Genomic DNA, 17,990 nt, shown 5'->3' on the forward strand with positions numbered 1-17,990 from the left:
TCCCTACTCAGCCTCCTGATTTATTGTAATATTTCAAGCTTTCTAGGATTATTAAGGCATGAACTTTCCTTGTACTGAGGTTGAAAGATGCCTAGAAGTCACGCCTTTTTTTAATTTAACATCTTTTGCAATAATGTATGTTAAAATTATTTTTAAAAAGCACATCGTAAATTTATCTGAAAAAAATTCCAGCTCTCGATTTGAACTTTACTTTCCTGTTTTTAGCCTCCGGAAATTACCGTTCAGGTATTACTTCAGAGAATTAATGAGTGTAAATGTAGTCTTGTACAATCTCAGTTCGACCATTCCTGAGATGTGTGGTTGAAACCCAACCACCAAAGAATACCGGTATCCAGAATCTAGTATTCAAATCCGTATAAACGTAACTGCCTTTACTAGTACTTGAACGCTGGAACTCTCGACTTCAAAATTTCGATCTGAACTAAATTTACTTATCTTAACGTAAAATGGATCGATTAAATTGTATCGCATCTCCGCAGAATTAGTAATTTCAATTAGTTGACTTCATAAAAATCATATCGATATTTGTGGATATCGATTAAAGTCTACAGGTTAAGTTTTTAAAACAAATTTTATGATAAAAGTAAGTTTGTTAGGATCGATATTTTTTGTATTGTTGTATGATCGATACTAATTGTTTGAAAGTTTATTGAGGTTAGGTGTAATTTATAATGTGAATTTATTGTAACCCTTAAATTTAGAGAGTGAAGTATATTTAAAAGAAAATAATATGGCTAGTTTGGATAAGTTAACTCTGAATAATCAGGTATAGCATATAATTTTAAAGTGCTGATTTGTATAATTACGTAATAGATAATGTGTACTGCCGGACTTTTCAGTTTGTGTAATGTATAAAAAAACATACAGCAGTTTATCGGTAATAATAAAAAAATGTTTAGTTAGTAGATTAACTCAGCATTTGGCGTGAATACCTTTCTAAGTTCACCTTTTTTTGTTCAGATATGTTAATGTAGAAATTTGTATGTAAAGCTTGAAACAGAAAAACAACACATGTGAACACATCTGGTAACTCTTAATAGAAACCATAAGAGTGTAAAACTATTTTGCTTACCATAGCAAATTACTATCTCCCGCATTAATTCATCCAGCCAGCTGTACTAGTGACCCATTTCTAGTCTGAAATATTCTTACACCTTAAAATTCATACTTAGAACAAAATGAAACACTTGACAATAAAATTATTCTGACATTGCTGTATTAACAATATCATGCTCTCCTACAAAAGCAGCATAAGCTAATGGCATACATTCCCGACACTAATTAACAAACTACACCTCAACTTAACTGCAGAGTATGAATACAACAAAACACACCTTTCTAGGCCTCACCACCCATACAGAGATCAAGCATTCATTCAATAAAATAATATATAGAAACAAGTACAAACATTATACATTTCACTTCATCATTTCAAATAAATAATATATTATTTGTTAACTATATTACAGAACTGTACATAATAAAATAATTAGTACATGTTATGCATTTTGTTGTAATAAAATATGTAATTAATTTCAGTGTATTTTATTAACTGAGAAAGAAACATAAAAAACATCAAATGATGAGAACATAGCAATAAAAAGCATTCACCTGAATAGATCATACATATTAAATTACTAATCGATAATGTTTAATGGCACTATAATTATATAACTGTGGTATTTTCTGTTATTCCCCCCAATTTTTTTTAATATTTTTCATTGTGAATTACTGGGAAAATGCTTAAAATATGATATTCACTTCACTTTGGGATGGAGAAACCATTTTTTTATATTTTGGGAAATCACAGAAAAGACCCTGGCATAGTTTTGAAATACAGATTACTGTATAGTTACGATTCAAAATATTACAACGTCGATTATTTATATCAGTGTTGTCAATTAGTCTACATCATTTTGTCTCAAGTGACATTCAAAACATTACTGTTAATTAATCAAGATTAGCGAGCGAAGTGAGCATAGGTTAACTTTGGTTAGATTATATTTATAAAATAATAACCCAATAATCTGATATAACCATTTTATTACCATTTTTATAACCATTTATTTATTTTATAAATATAATCTAACCAAACTTAACCTACACTCACTAATCTTGACTAATAAACATCTATGTTTTTTTAAATTTATATATTAAATAATTGAAATAGTTAATGAAAGGCCCAAAATCTCAAACAAAAGAAATAAGAAAACAAACATTACAAAAAATTGGAGGAGGGGAGTAACAGAAAAGTACCATAAATATTTATACACATCTATAAAACTCTCCAAAAATATTCACATGTAAATTTAATAACTACCATAAGATTATATAGTGATAATATCAATTTTTTCCTACAATTTAATTTATTTAAGTTTAGTGAAAATATCTGCTGTTTATACTTAAGTTGATATATATTCCACTGCTGTTTGTCTATCTACAACCAATTGTCGGATGTAGTGATAATGTGTCTATATGTTTTAAATGCTAATGGAAAATAGGGTTTCTGATGAATTTAATTGGTTATCACTCTGGTTGTCGCTATACATCACAGAAATACAATTTTGATCAATAATAGTTCTAACTTCTTTCAGTAATTTATTCAGTCGTACTAGAAATTTTGAAGTCTCACTAGCAGCCACATATTCTGTAAGATGACAGATAGAGTCACACATTTTTGTAATTTACTCTTCCATTTGATTGGTCCAACTTACCATTGGGGCTCATAAATGAAATAGATAAACAAGGTTTCCAATTTTGGCAGGTAAGGAGGACTGAATTGTTCACCCGACCTGTGAACAGTGAACAGTGAATGGTGATCTGTACACATATTTACAGAGTGTCTCAAATTTCATCCTGTGTTTGGAAGTGTTTATTGAATAAGTTTTGCTTAATAATATTATATTTGCATATTTTAAAATTGGTTAAATTTTTACATTATTTTCAAGTAATTTCACATAAAACAATGGAAGAACAATTCCATAGGAATTTATGTGAATGAAGAGTGTAATAAAACAGTTAATGGTACAATGCCAAAAGAACTCATTAAAATTTGTGAATTGTGTGAGAACAACCCATTCTCACACAATTTCAAGAGAATTATCAGAAAAAATAACACAGCTGTTGGTTAACCACACTAAATAATAAATTTTCATTGCTACAAAAACAGGCTATTTCATTGAAGAATAATTAAAATTTTGCTACAGTTTATTTTTTCTTCGATAGTGTTTACAAAAATAAACCAGTATAAAAATTAATTCTAGGATAAAGATGTAGGCTACTCATTGAAATCTCAGTTTGGGTAAGTTTTACAAGCATTTTTGAATCAAAATTTTATTAGGTTACTGATATTGGTTATGAAATGGTTAAGTTATCATTAAATTATGACCTATCATTAATAATTTAAAAAAATTATTTTTAAAATATTGAAAATGTCAACTTCAACAACATAGGGGCTAAATATAAAATATATAAAGTGCAAAGAAGACAAGAAAACCCTCTGGAGCACTTATTTAGTGAGTCGAAACGGTATTGCTTTTAGGAGGTTTTTCATCATTTTTGAGATACAATACACAAGAAACTTTTTTATTTGCCATAAACATCTACAAAAACACAAGTTGTGCAAATTTATCACCAGCCATGTCGGAGTTGTTGAAGCCTAAATTTGAATTTTTAAAAAAAATTAGTTTTCAAAAATTCATAAAAATTTAGGGTTAAGTATATCACCATTAATATTATTTATGGTAAAACTACTAATATATAGCTACATATAAAAAAATAATTCAAACTGTGTATGCCATCCCTGTCTTATGAAAAAAATTACCCAAAGTGAAATTTCACTATTTTTCATGCTACTTTATTGGTAATTTTCTCATAGAAACAAGAGAGATAGGTAAATAAACCACTGGACCAGTATTTTACTTTGAGAAAATGTGATTAAATTGCTTTTTGTTTCATCCTTCCAGGACCAATAGTTTTTTAGTTATATTTTTTCTGTAAACCCTTACAATCACAAAAATAGGTGTGTGCACTGTAACAAAAATGGCCACCACAGATAAATTGCTTAAATAAAAAGTGGAAAAAAAAATAGTTTTAAGTTCCTGAAACTTGTAGGAAACAAGTGGGTAAGTTTCAATTTTTTTTGAGTTGGTCAAGCAACCAGCTTATGTTTTTTTGGGACACTTCAAACAGATTGACCTTTATGTATTATCATCTTAACAAAAAGATGCAGACTGGTTTTTTATCTCAAATTCACTTTTTTAAATTTTAAACTTCTTTTGCTTATTTATATTTAGAAGCTACTGGGCCAAGAACAGTATACCAATATAATTTTATTATTTCTGTTGATTTTTATGAACATGTGAGATTTGAATTTTTGTTTTAAAATGTAATTTCTTCAGAAACCTGTGTATATATATTTTTTTTTATTACATCATCTGGAGCCATGCTTTTGCTCAGAAAGTCTCCTCCAATGTATGCACATCTGTTCTGAACTACCATCATATCTATCTGGTTATCTTATACAAATTTCCTCCTAAACCTCTACATCAGAAAACTCAATGTAGACTTCAAACTGCTTCTGGACCGTGCAGATCAATAAGTAAAATTATTTCTGAAAAATGAAATATCCACTGGAGTTCTTGATCATCAACATCTCTACTGCAGTAACTCATATAGGTTTAATGGTTCAAACTGAGTTAACCCAGATCATAATCCAGGTATTTGATCAAGTTATATCAGTGAATATATGATTTGAGAAGGATATTTAGATATATGTTGGCAGGATCCAATTCTATATTAGCAGCCTTCAAACTAGTTTAGTTGGTAGCACTGAACTGCAAAGTAATCAAAAACTGGAATTCACCCTATGATTGGGCAAAAGGGAAATAGATCACTGATTGACTAAAAGAAGAAGGGAAATTCTAGATGATTGCCAAAAGTCAAAGGCTACTATGACACTGAACCTACACCATGTATTATTTTTAACACATAAAGCTATTTTGATTCTTGTCATTCACATCTGATATGAAAATTTAACTCTTAAAATTCTTACTCATTTTTAATTTCATATTTTCAGCACCAAATGTTTTCCTGTATTTCAAATAATAAATTTATATATTTATTTATGTCTTAATAAATAAAAAAATTATTAAGACATTTAAAATTGAATGCAGTACGCGATGGCAAGTACAAATTTTGAATATCTAGCTTTAGAAAGAGAGTTTGTATAATTTAAGTATGGATACAGTTCATAATGCAGATTAAAATAGTGTTACTGAGGAGGTTGTGCATATTATGAAAATTTAATGATATAAGCATTTTATATGCCTATATCGGTAATATGTCTACAAAACTAAGCTATTCTTCTTTTATTTTTTAAAGTTTATCTTTTATTTATTTTTACCAATCATTCATTAAAACATGTACATTTTACATTTTTGAATTGTGGTACTAGAAAAAATTTTGCTGACTTTTCTGTTTTGCTATGTTAAACAAAATTCTGATATTTTTTTTTCTTTTAACTGCCTTTGTTTCATTTTGATAAAGAATGCAGAATTTTTGTGTTATAAATTTTGTATTGTTGTGGTAGTTTTATGATTGAGACAACTATTTCAATTTCTCATGTTATGTTGTTTGCAGATTGTTTTGATGAGACATGACATAAGACGAGCCAAGCTTCATACAATAAATAAGATGGTGAAACAATCAAGAAAGCTTAAGAATAAACATGGAACTGAAGAGCAAAGAAGTAAATATATGAGGAAATATGAACGATTAATTGAAGAAATCAAAATGATAAAGGTAATCATCAGATGGGGAAGAACTTAGTTTGTTGTCTTAAATTCCTGAACTTATTATAGTTTGTTTTAAATTTTCTAGAATTTAGGTTCAAGACAAAAATTTGTTAAAAGCAAATTTTAGAGACATGAATGTGTAATGTGCCACAGTGGAGGTAGAACTATAGTGAAGAATTATTTACACATCCAGAATATGTCTTAATTTATTCTATATATTTTGTAAAAAGAATTTCAGTTTATTTTGATATTCAGTACAAAAAGAGTTTGAGGTTTCCTGGAATGTTGGTTGCTGTTCATGAAGCATAAGATAGTGTCATCACTAATTTAATAATGAGTCCAAACCAACTCTGAGTAACTTTTTTCTGTTCTAAACAAAAACATCATAGCTCAGTGTTTCCTCAAAACAATAACATTCTCAAGTGTCTTCTATGAGTCATTTTCTTTTTAGGGTTTAGTATGTTATGTATATAAAATGATTACTTCCTTCTGTGATTGTACCATTTAATTTTTTTAAGAACATTCGACAAACTTCATAACAGATAGGAAGAATTAAGCTACTTAAGGTAGTGAAATATTCACATGAACAACTGCATCTTATTATCCAAATAAATAAGAAAATAAATTCATTAATTGAATAAAAGTTTCTAATGATTCTTAAAATCTTAAAGATGTTATCTAGTCAGAAGCTGACCTTTATGTGCTGTAATAGTGATTTATGCTGGATCTCTAGCCACGAGGGGATTCCGGGTAATGAACGTGCAGATTCTGCTGCTGAAGGCATATTTAATCAACCTTCTTTCACTACTCTCGTTACTACATCCGACTTTATTAACTGTATAAAACTCACATCGCACAAAATGGCAAGATGATTGGATTGCCACAGTAGATAACAAACTTTTGACGTATCAAAGATGCTGTGTTGCCATGGGATTCCTCCACAGGATAATTCACCAAGAGGAAGTGGTCATCTGCCGATTGTGGATAGGACATATGAGAACTACTCACACATACCTGTTGTCAGCAAAAAATGCACCACTATGCGTACTTTGCAACTGTTGCTTGACTGTGCACCACATCCTTGTGGATTACATCTATTATGCAGCCTTGCATCGTAAATTTAAATTGCCCAGAAATTTTTGTCATATCCTGGGCAATGAAAAGAAGTTTTGGACCGGGTGCTTTTATTTCTGTGAAGTCTTCATATTTTACATACTTTGTAATAGTGTCGTTAAATTTTTTTTCTGTTAGAAATTTCATTTTAAATTTTTTTGTAATTTTGCGTAATTAATACAAATTGGAAGACAAAATGTATTGAAGCTTACTATATCATCAGTTTAGTCATAGTCCGTGTCCATTGTTGTAGTGTAAACAGTATTAATATGACCTAAAATATTTGATTTATTTAAATAATTTATTTTTAACATGATGTAAGAAAACATGAGCACAGTATAAATATGCCTGCCCTGAAGTCAAGATATTTAGTGTTTGTTTATCGATTGCTAAGTGTTGGTGTAGTTACTTACAGATTTTTAAAGCTAGGTACCGTTTGAAGTATGACAACTTTTTACAATAATAAATGTTGTAATCCATTACATAATAATTTTACTAGGATTTTTTCCAGGTCATATTAATTTTACTAAGAATTTAAGAAAAGTGATACCATGGATGTCAGAAAAATCCAAGTTTAGAAAGTGATTGGAAGATTTGTTTTAAGTATCAGAAAAATTTTTCTTCAATTGGTAATATAGCTTCAGAAGAAGAAGAAGAAGAAGGAGAAGCAGCAGATGATAGTGAAGAAGCCCTTTACGATGTAAGAAATTATGCATTGGACAGGCTTAGTGAGAGTATAGTGAGTATTGGGGAATCACCTGTAAAATCTAAAAGATTGCTAGAGAAAACATATCTTGCCAAAAGTTTACAAAAATTGAGTTATCAGCGAGGAAAAAAATAGTCATTGTAACTAGTGAAATCATTAAGACTTCATCTCCTCAAGTTGAACCTTATATCGAAATCTTGGTACAGCTGAAAGAAAAATTTAATTGTACACCGATAGAAGTCTTAAAATAACAATTCTTACTCTTCTTCCATGAAGTTGGAGCATCAAAAAAGTGCAAGATGAATTCCCAGGAACTTCCAATTGCATGACACGACAGGCAAAACAACTAGTTTTGAGAACAAGGGATTCTATCATCACTGAACCCTCAACGTGGAAAGTGTCTGATTCAAAACATAGTTGGATGTATTTAGGCGTTTTATAATCAGATGATGTTAGTTGTGTAATGCCAGGCAAAAGAAAATATATCACAATGAAATCACCTTGTGGAAACATTCAAGTATAAAAAAAAAACTAGTACTGGCTTATCTTAAAGAGATACACCAACAGTTTAAAGAAACTCATATCATCAACTATCGGCATGTAAGTTGGCACAGAAAACTACTAGCATTCAGCAAACATTTGGCACTGTACTAGGCTGAATGAATACATTGTCAGTTTAATATAGATGATATTTATTACTATAAATACATAATACATAATACATTTAATTAAAATTAGTTCAGCATCCCAGTTAATATTATTATTTTAAAGTACTTTAAATGATTATTTTTTCTACTCACTTTATTGCTGTAGCTTGCAAATTCCGAAGTCGCTGTCATCTATAGATTTTAAAGAGCTCATGTCTGATTCTGAAGTCACACTTATCACAAAATTGTTGATGTGCTTATCATATAAATGCTCATCTTCAATGTATATTATTTCAACATTGACAGCATTCTCACAACACATTGCTTCACTCAGCTTCAGACAGTTTATGAAATTCCTCTTCATCTAACTTAAGAATATCCAACATGTTAAAAGTTCTATTTCTTTTAGCTATTGCCCTTTCTTTTGAGTCCAAATCATTTCAGTGGCATTCAAGTCACAGGGTGAGGTGGGACAGCTGTAGAACTGTATGACCATAATTTTCAAAAATGTCATCTATTAGAAATTTCTTTTGATTTTCTTTGCGTAATTTTATATCATATAATTCAGTCTTCATCATGCAGGAAAACCGTTGATTCATTGTTTGGCTAACCATTTTATCATATCGCTTTTTAATGAATTAGAATTTGGCTGCTTTTGTAGCAGAACATTGTTCTACAATGTATTATCTAGTACAGTAACCAACCGAGGTGGCAAGTTGGGAATACACTCCTCCTGTAGCCTTTTCATGTACTTTTCCATGATGTAGAATCCATCGGATTTGATAATCCCTTTTCTTATTTGACTCATAAATAAGTTAAGCATTGTTAATAAATCCTTTATTACAGCCATCATGAACAATTATTAATAATAAGTCCTTGGATACTGGTGTTTTCAGTCCCTCATGAAGTTTTGCTGTGTCTACCCGTGATTTTGGTGTCGCATGACTACTGTGAATGTAGGTTTCATCTGTGTATCCAATCGGTGTTCCTTCTTCACGAAACAGTGAAATCTATCATAGAAATATCATTCTTTGCATTCTAATGTCTTGCCGTTCTATCAGTATTTTTCAGTTGTTTTTTTTTTTTTAATCTAGATCCCATTTTACGTAATATTCTTCCTAAAGATCTTTCACTCCATTTGAAATTAATTTCACTTCTGCGAGCTTTCTGCATAATTCTCTTCACAGTAGGAATGCATTTTTCGGTTACATAAAATTTATTTATTAAACGCCTCAAAGCATCTGTATTAAACGAATTAAATTGCACACAACACTGGAGTGATTTATATGTTTTTTCAGTGAAATAGCTATTGGATGGCGTCTCATTTCATTTGATTTCCCTTCTGCTATAATTCTTTGGGTCGTTCATTTTGTCACTTGAACCACCATATTCAGCACTTCAGTTTTACTTACTGTTTCGGTTCTGGCAAAATTTTGTAAAAAGAAATTGTAAACATTGAATACAATTTCCCTCACCTCATTATAAACTTCTCTACCTTTTCCTCCTAACTTGGGCATTTAAAAAAAAAAATTAAGTATATTAAAATTTTAAAAATTTGCATGAGTAAATTTATGACAAAGCCTTAAATGAAATCAATAGAACAGATAGTAAAAATAAATCATTAACAGCTATTCACTTAATTAAGTAAAATATATATACAATAAGTGTTTCTACAAAAACCACTTCTAAAACATAATTAGAAGTGATGTGTGATATGTGATTCTTCACAGCGCAATAATTACGAGTAGATTAAAATAACTGAATTTCTTAGAATTGCGTGTTGTGTTTACAACAATTCATAAATAGCACATTAGTCATGTTATGATTAATGAATGAATCTATTATTAGTAGTTGCTATACAACAACTAAGTTGTGTAAGTAGGCCTAGATCACATCAATATATAATTTGGAATAAAACTCAACAACTACATACGCTACAGTAAATTTATGAAACCTGTTTTTTATGTATTACCATACCACAAAAGACATAGAAAATGACAATGTTTATAGTTTGCTTGTATCAGAGGCCAGTGCATGCAAAATGCTAGTACATAGGCTTTCAGTCCCTGCACCAACATATGTGCCGACGAGTTTACAGGTATTAAAAGATTGGGTTTTCTACCTTTGCTGCTTTAAATCCTAAAAATTGTGTTCTAACAGGTTGTAGTAGAACTCATTGTGTTGGTGTGTGTGTGGGGGGGGGGGTGTTGAAGAATATGAACAACATAAAATTTTGCATGAAACAGAAGTTGGTGTTCTTGAAATTTTTGATATAAAAAGTTATGTCACGTGCATTTATAATGGTGCTTGGTGGTTGTCTTGTGTCTTGTCTACAAATGAATCAACAGAAGAAGTGAAAGTAAGTTTTCTTCATCCTCACGGTCCATCTCCTTCTTATGTTTTTCCAGTACACAGTGGTATTTTAATATTAGCTCGAGAGGAAGTACTAACGACAGTTAATCTGAAAACTGCTACTGGACGTACATACACATTATCTGAAAAGGAAACTACTCAGGTAAATGAAAAACTGACAGCGAAATAATCAGGCGTTTCAAAAACATACATAAACACTCTTTTAAAATTTAACTTACTACTAATGTCATTTGTATAATTTTTAAGTAGAAATAATTGAAAGCCAATGAAATTATCAGATTACATTTATTAAATTATTTTTATTAAGAAACATTTGAAAAATTAATCAGTACATTAGCGTAAATCAAGTGCTGTTAATGTATTTTATCAGGCAATTGTTAAAAAATTGCCTGATAAAATTGTTAAAATTATCAGGCAATTAATAAAAATTAAGTATTTATTTAAAATAATAGCTACTAAAATGAAACAGTTAATTTAAGAATGTATAAAACTTTAATTTACACTTACATTACACTACATCTGCATCTATGTCAGGCCTGGTAAGCTGGTATACACATATACCCAGGCCTGGCCATAGCAGGTAAACTGGTTGGAGAAATATATGTAATAATAAATATGTTGATATGAATGTAGCTGACATAAATAGACTTGACGAAGGGATTTATTTTGTCTATAATAAATACAAATATAACTACAACAGCTGGGTGACGTATGTTTCACTAACACGACCCTTCACAATTTTCAATAGTTGTACAGGTGACATATGATACTCAGGTGTAGTCTTCTAAACAAAAACTTGTAAAAAATGAATAATAGATATCTGAATCGCTTGTAATTTTAGTCCAATTGAGGATTACATGAAATTTCACTGTAATTTGTTGAGCTTTTCAGTAATACATCTATATAAACTATGTAGGAGGTGACATATATCACTCACATGACTATCAGAGTGTTAAATGACCAGTATCACAAAATGCACATTTTTAATGTCATGTTGAAACATGTATCATTCATTGGTTTCTACTGGATTCTTAACTATGTATCAGTCAAATATAATTAACAAGCCAACGTAGTACCACCATGTAAAGTTTGTTTTCAAGTGACCTTCATGATACATTTGAACCATTCTGATTATACTCGTATGTGTATAATGAAATGTCTGTCACCATAAAGTCTGTTGAATGCCATGTAGTAGAGCGAGTGGTAGACTGTTTCAAGAATAAGCTTTATTACATTAAACTTATAGTATAGTATTGCCGCGTATGCTATCACTGTAAGGGCTATCTCAGTGACTATACTGTAAAGAGGTCATCCTTTGTCATCTGCATTTGGGACACAACTGAGATTGTAGCTCTGATTCCTCATGACATCCAGTATTTCTCCAAGTGATCAAGCCAGTTGTAATCTCAGTTGGTAATAGTGATTTGCCTCAGAGTCAGCCACACAGAGAGTGGTTCAGAAAGCAGACTGGATTGGTTACAAGGATTCCTTTGGCTAGTATGATGAGAGTGATGATGCGATCCACCAGCTTGCCAAGTTTACACATCAGATTCTTGTTAGAGCGAATGAATTCATCCCTTTACATCGTGAACGCCAAGGCGGCATGCTTTTCCTTGGTGGGATGAAGACATGCACTAAGAAATCGGATGTAGGGCTTTGTGTAATTTCAATCAAAGACCGATGAATGAATTGATCTGCATCTTCCACGAGGCAAGGGCTGTTTGCCATCAGATGTTTCAGTGTGCTAAAATGAAAATCTTGGCTGAATTACATTGAATCCATTTCTTGAACATCTTCATCTGAGAAAGGTTCAAACCATATGTGGATTAGTATATTCACCGCAGCCGATTGTACTACAAAACAGCCAATCGGCCTAACCTTGTTACCATGACAGTTGGTGTGTTGAACACATTAGGAAGGTCGTTCAGGGCAGTTTCACTTACATCATACTGTTCTGAGTTTGTAAGATATAAGTTGCAGGTAGAAAATGTCCCTTGATGATTGGAGATTCACAAAAAAATTTAACATACTATTTTTGTATAATGAGCTAACACCTTGAATAATTCTTGTGATACTTCTCCCAGAAATGATATCAGGCTCAGTATGTTATCACACCTTCCAGATAGTGTACTACAACATCTTTTGTGTATCTGTTATAGAATGTTCTCTTACCAGGTGTTTCCAGATTCTTGGTCAAAAGAGGCACTGGTGATCCCCATACTGAAACCTGGTAAAGATAAATCGTGCTGCACAAGTTATCATTCTATTTCCTTGACCAGTACCTTGTGCAAGGTAATGAAACAAGTGGTAAACCATCATCTAGTGTGGTACCTTGAGAGAAACGTCCTAATTACCCCAGAACAACGCGGTTTCCACTAGGGTAGATCTATTGATTACATAGTTGCCTTGGAAGCTGCTGTTCAAAACGCCTTTTTACTTTTCCAGTGCCTGATTGCTGTATTTTTAGATTTGCAAAAGGCATACCACATGGCATGAAGGAAAGGAATCCTAAGTACACTTCATGAATGGGGTATACAAGGTAATCTCATATTTATCAGGGGTTTCCTCAGTAGTCAGTCCTTGTAAGTTCAAGTTGGAATGATAGTATCTGAAAGTTTCACACTGGAAAACTGATAGTACCCCAGGGAAGTGTCCTTAGTGTTACCTGGTTTGTATGGCCATAAATAGTGTAAGGAATTGCATGCAAAAACCCGTTAAGTGTTCTTTATTTGTATTTGATTTTTCTGTTTACGTAGCGTGTAGAATGTTAGCTACAGGTGAGAGGCTGCTTCAAACACAATAACCTGTTTATAATTGTGATGTAAATCTATTGGATTCACATTTTCCCTGGAATAAACAAAGCCCATTTTCTTATCCTGGTTGAAGGAACATATTGACCCTCAATTATATTTACATGGTGAACCAGTTGAGGCATGGATGTAGTTTCTAGTTATATGGTTTGACCAACAGCTAATTTGGGCAACACATTTGAAGGAGCTGAAGGTAGTATCTTTAAAAATGTTAGACATGCTGAGAGTTCTGTTGAAAAATCTGTTGAGGAACCGAACGTATACGCATGTTGTGCCTCTACAGAGTTCTGGTCCATTCCCGCTTACATTATAGCTGTGTAGCTTATTGATTGGCATAGGCCACCGCTCTAAAGATGCTCAATGCAATCAATTATTCATTCATTCAACTTGCTGTGGGTGTGCTTTAGTCAAGCCCCATGGTAAGTCTGCTGGTGGACAGTGGTGAGCCATCTCTTCGTAATAGACAAAAGCAAATGATATGCTCATATTTGGCTAGGATTAAATTGCAACCAACTTGATGTGGTATTCTTGAATCAGCATGTTAATAGTTACCAGGAACAGCCTAGATCTACTGTTCCCACTAGGCACCAGAGCTCAGCTCTTTTTCTCAGCTCTAAATATACTATACCTTAACGTTGCTTCATACTTCCTTGCCAGCTTTCTCTCATTAATTACTGCTTTGGTATTTCCCAGTATGATAAAAAGAACACTAATCCAGTTATTTTGCAAAACAAATTTCATAATATTATAAATAGCCTAAACCCTGATGCCACAGTTTATATGGAAGGCTCTAAAAACGTTAATTCTGTGAGTTGATCTTTTGTTGGCAACAGAACATACATACACGTTTGGCTTCTCCAGCATTGCCAGTATTTTCTTCACTGAGCTCTTTGCTATTAATAAGGCCAACATTTCAACATGTACTTGTTTGCTTTAATTCCATGAGTGCTTTTCATGCAATTAGTGACGTGTACTCCAGACACCCTGTTGTTTGTGAGATTCAGTGTTATTTTGCAAATGAAACACCGCAATACAACTTTGAGCTTCTGCTGGATCCCCAGCCATATAGGGATTTTAGGTAATGAGCATGTCGATAATGCGGCAAAGGAAGTTTGTTTCCAGCCTCCTTTCACCAATTGTGTTGCTTCGAATGATCTGTCCATTTCCTAAAGAGGGTGGTTCATGATTAGTGGCAAAGTTAATGGAATGCTACCCTGAACAATAAACTTCACACAGTTAAGAACACTGTGTTACTGTGTAGCTTCTCATGCAGAAATAACCGTCAAGAGGAGGTTATTATCTGCTGCTAATGAATAGGGCACACTAGGCTCACTCCGTGGATATCTAATGACTCAAATAGATACACCAGTATGTGCTCATTGCGACTACCAACTAACAGTGCATCATATCCTTGTGGATTACATCTGTTATGTGGCACTACATCACAAGTTTAAACTAGGGGCTAACATGCAAACTATTGTAGGGGATAATGAAATGTTATCTGTCTAATATGTTTTACAATCTCTTAGGGCCGTCTGTTTATACTTAGATGTATAATACTACGTGTGTTTCAACTATTCATGCTGTTTGGCATGATTAAAACAGATGGTAATTTTATTATTTTAATTGAGATATAAAATGTGATATTATATCTTTGAGTTTTTATTTCACTTTCAGCATGTGTTTATAATTTTTTTCCTTAGAAGGTGTAGTTTTGCAATACTGGGTTTTTAGTTTTTAATTGTCCATTTTTTAACATTTGTTTTTTACAACAAATATATTGTGTCCAGATGATGATAACACAAATGGTTTCTTTCTATCAGGCATATTTTTTTTTTTGTAATTACCATTTTTTGTTATAAGAAAAAAGCATTGTGATGGTAGTATAACAATGTTATAATGCAATTTCTATATGCCTAAAATCTGCTTCTTTTGTATTTTCTGGTGTAGTTTGCTGTAGGCACATCAGTCTTGAGATTCCAGCAGTAGTCAGTGATCATTCTTGAGTTTCATTTTCCCTGGTAGTATGTTTCCATAGTGGGTATTCGCTGGTGAGCAGTTTCTATGTTTGTCACTCAACAGCTCCAAGATTGGTAGGGAAAAAATTCAGATGAGAATCTAAGAAGTAGATCTTTAGTAACCTACTATATCTAAGTACTGTATAGTTTTTATGAAGTTCAGTTATAAGTTCATTATACAAGAACTAATTGCACAAGAAGTGACAAAATTTAGTATACCAAAGCTGTAAACAAAATAACAGGTCTTTGCAGTTACATCACAAATATTTTTTTGTACGGAGTCATATATGACACAAGTTTCATATCTTCATATGACTCCTTCATGTGAACTGTGTGAGTTAATGGAACAGATGGGATATTATTTCCAACATAAAGAAGGATTTCTTTCAAAGTACGCCTTGAAGAGTCTAAAAAGACGTCATTCTTCAGCATGGTGCATATGTCCCAAAGCTTCTAGTAAAGATTCCACATTTTGATGGTAAACTAAGTCTTCATACTAGAAGAAGAAATGTTCAAATTCACTCTGTCATGAAATCACTTATTTTAATATTGTGTTCTAAAAGATTCCATCCTTTCAGTTGTAATGTAAGAATTTTTGCTTGATTCTTGGATAAATTTAGATCACAAACGAGATCATTTAATCCTGATTAATTAAGTATGGTTTTCAGTATTGGTATTTTCTAAAAAGTTTGGATCTCTCCTTTGTTATTTGATAAACCTGCATAACCTTCAACATCAACAGCTTCATCTTCCTCTAACTCCTATGTTTTTGGTGGTACTGGAATTGGAAACTGTGGTCTTTGTAGCACTGGTCTTGAACCAAAGGGAATTTCAGGATATTCCCTTAGGATAACAGGTCTTAGCTCTTATGTTACCCTTGATTTTTTGTTGTACAAAAATGGAAGTCCATTGCAAATGTCATCTTAGAATTTCATTCAGCCAACCAATTATTAGCATTACACATGAGTTGCAGTGTCATCACTGATTGACAATTTCACCGATTGCAATGAAACTTTGGTGAGTTGTGCGCACACATGTGAAGGTTTCTGAATTAGTTTGGATCCACTAAGTGACGCTGGGGTTGAAACATTTCAAAAAATGGTATTTATGGTCCGATTTGGCTCATATTCAGAATATATATTAGTTGTGTGAAATGAAATATTCTTGCAAAAAATGGTAGGTGCTGTAAGTGGAGTTACAAGTATCTCCAAAAATACTTCTCAAGTTACATTAGTTAAAATATTACTTATATTTACTGCGTTGTTATTTATTAAAAAATATTTGTATACTTTATTACATGTGAATGCATTATATTTTACTACATTTTTGTATTATTTTTATTTTTGAATAATGGATGTTTTACATTCATCTAGATTCATTTTTTCTTCTGTTTATCCTTGCAATGCTTTGTTTAGTTTTGTTTTAGTTAGAACATTTTACTTGTAGGCAGAATTTTATTTCTTTATTTTTTTTTTATTGATAATTACTTGCCCAGTTATACACAAAATAAAAATTCACAAAGAAACATATACAACAAGTACATTCAATCATTGTAGAGCATATTTATGGTGCTAAATTTGTGTGGCATTATGACATTATATTTGTATCACAAATTTGTATTCAAAACATTTGAAAAAATAAATAAATTCCTTACACATGTAAAGGTTGGATACAGCATATCAGTTATTTTTATAGATTAAATGTGTTTAAATCTTTTTGAGAAAAATTCTTGTATCTTATTTAAATGTTTTAACGTTGTCTTTTTGATGAAGTTAAAAACAATTGAAACTTTTTAGAAAGAATATTTGTTTAACCAAACTCTGCATGAATTAAAACCTGTTCGATTCACGCAGTTGAACAGATTTGATTTTTGTTTCAAAACTAATTATCAGAAAAATGTTACAGAAGTTTTTCACAGTGTTAAGGCTTTGATGATTTTAAAAAAAGGCTTTAGAATGATCAATGATATTTCTGCTAAAAAATAATTCAGTGAGCATGTTTCAATAAATGAATCATGAGACCTTGCCAATGGTGAGGGGACTTGAGTGCTCAGTGATACAGAGTAGCTGGACCGAAGCTGCAACCATATGAGAGCCAGACTAAGGAATGATTCCTGAAAGAGGGCTCTTTCAGTAGTTGTTAAGGGCGTAGGTCAGGACGACTTAAATGACCATATCAACATCACTCAATCCTCTTGAGTACTGCGCAGCTGAAAGCAATGGAAAACTACAGCTGCTTTTTTTCTCAAGAAAACGTAGCTCTCCCCATTTTCATATAACAAATATTCCGGAGGTCAGATCTCTGGGTGGAGACTACTAAGGAAGGGGTCACCAGAAAATTAAAAAATAACATTGTACGACTTGGAGCGTGGAATGTTATAAGTCTAAAAAAGGTTGGTAGGTTAGAAAATTTAAAAAGGGAAATGGATAGGATAAATGTAGATGTAGTAGGAATTAACGAGGTTGGGTGGGAAGAGGAAAACGACTTTTGGTCAGGTGATTTTAGAA

The 17,990-nt window shown here is 31.9% G+C and overlaps 1 protein-coding gene across 2 annotated transcripts in view; it reads left to right on the forward strand.

Moving 5' to 3' along the window:
* Positions 1–649: 649 nt before the first annotated feature.
* Positions 650–17,990, forward strand: part of LOC142322086 (uncharacterized) — a 31,470-nt gene continuing 14,129 nt past the window's right edge. The window contains exons 1-2 of one of the 2 annotated variants that reach the window (XM_075360749.1): positions 650–787; positions 5,662–5,823. In XM_075360749.1, coding sequence (XP_075216864.1) covers positions 752–787; positions 5,662–5,823 — 198 coding nt within the window. In that variant the 5' untranslated portion in view covers positions 650–751. Of the gene's footprint in view, positions 899–5,661; positions 5,824–17,990 lie in introns of both variants that reach the window. The other variant, XM_075360760.1, reaches the window with a different exon arrangement.

This window comes from Lycorma delicatula, chromosome 1 (genome assembly GCF_047948215.1).
Source record: "Lycorma delicatula isolate Av1 chromosome 1, ASM4794821v1, whole genome shotgun sequence".
Taxonomy (NCBI): Eukaryota; Metazoa; Arthropoda; class Insecta; order Hemiptera; family Fulgoridae; genus Lycorma; species Lycorma delicatula.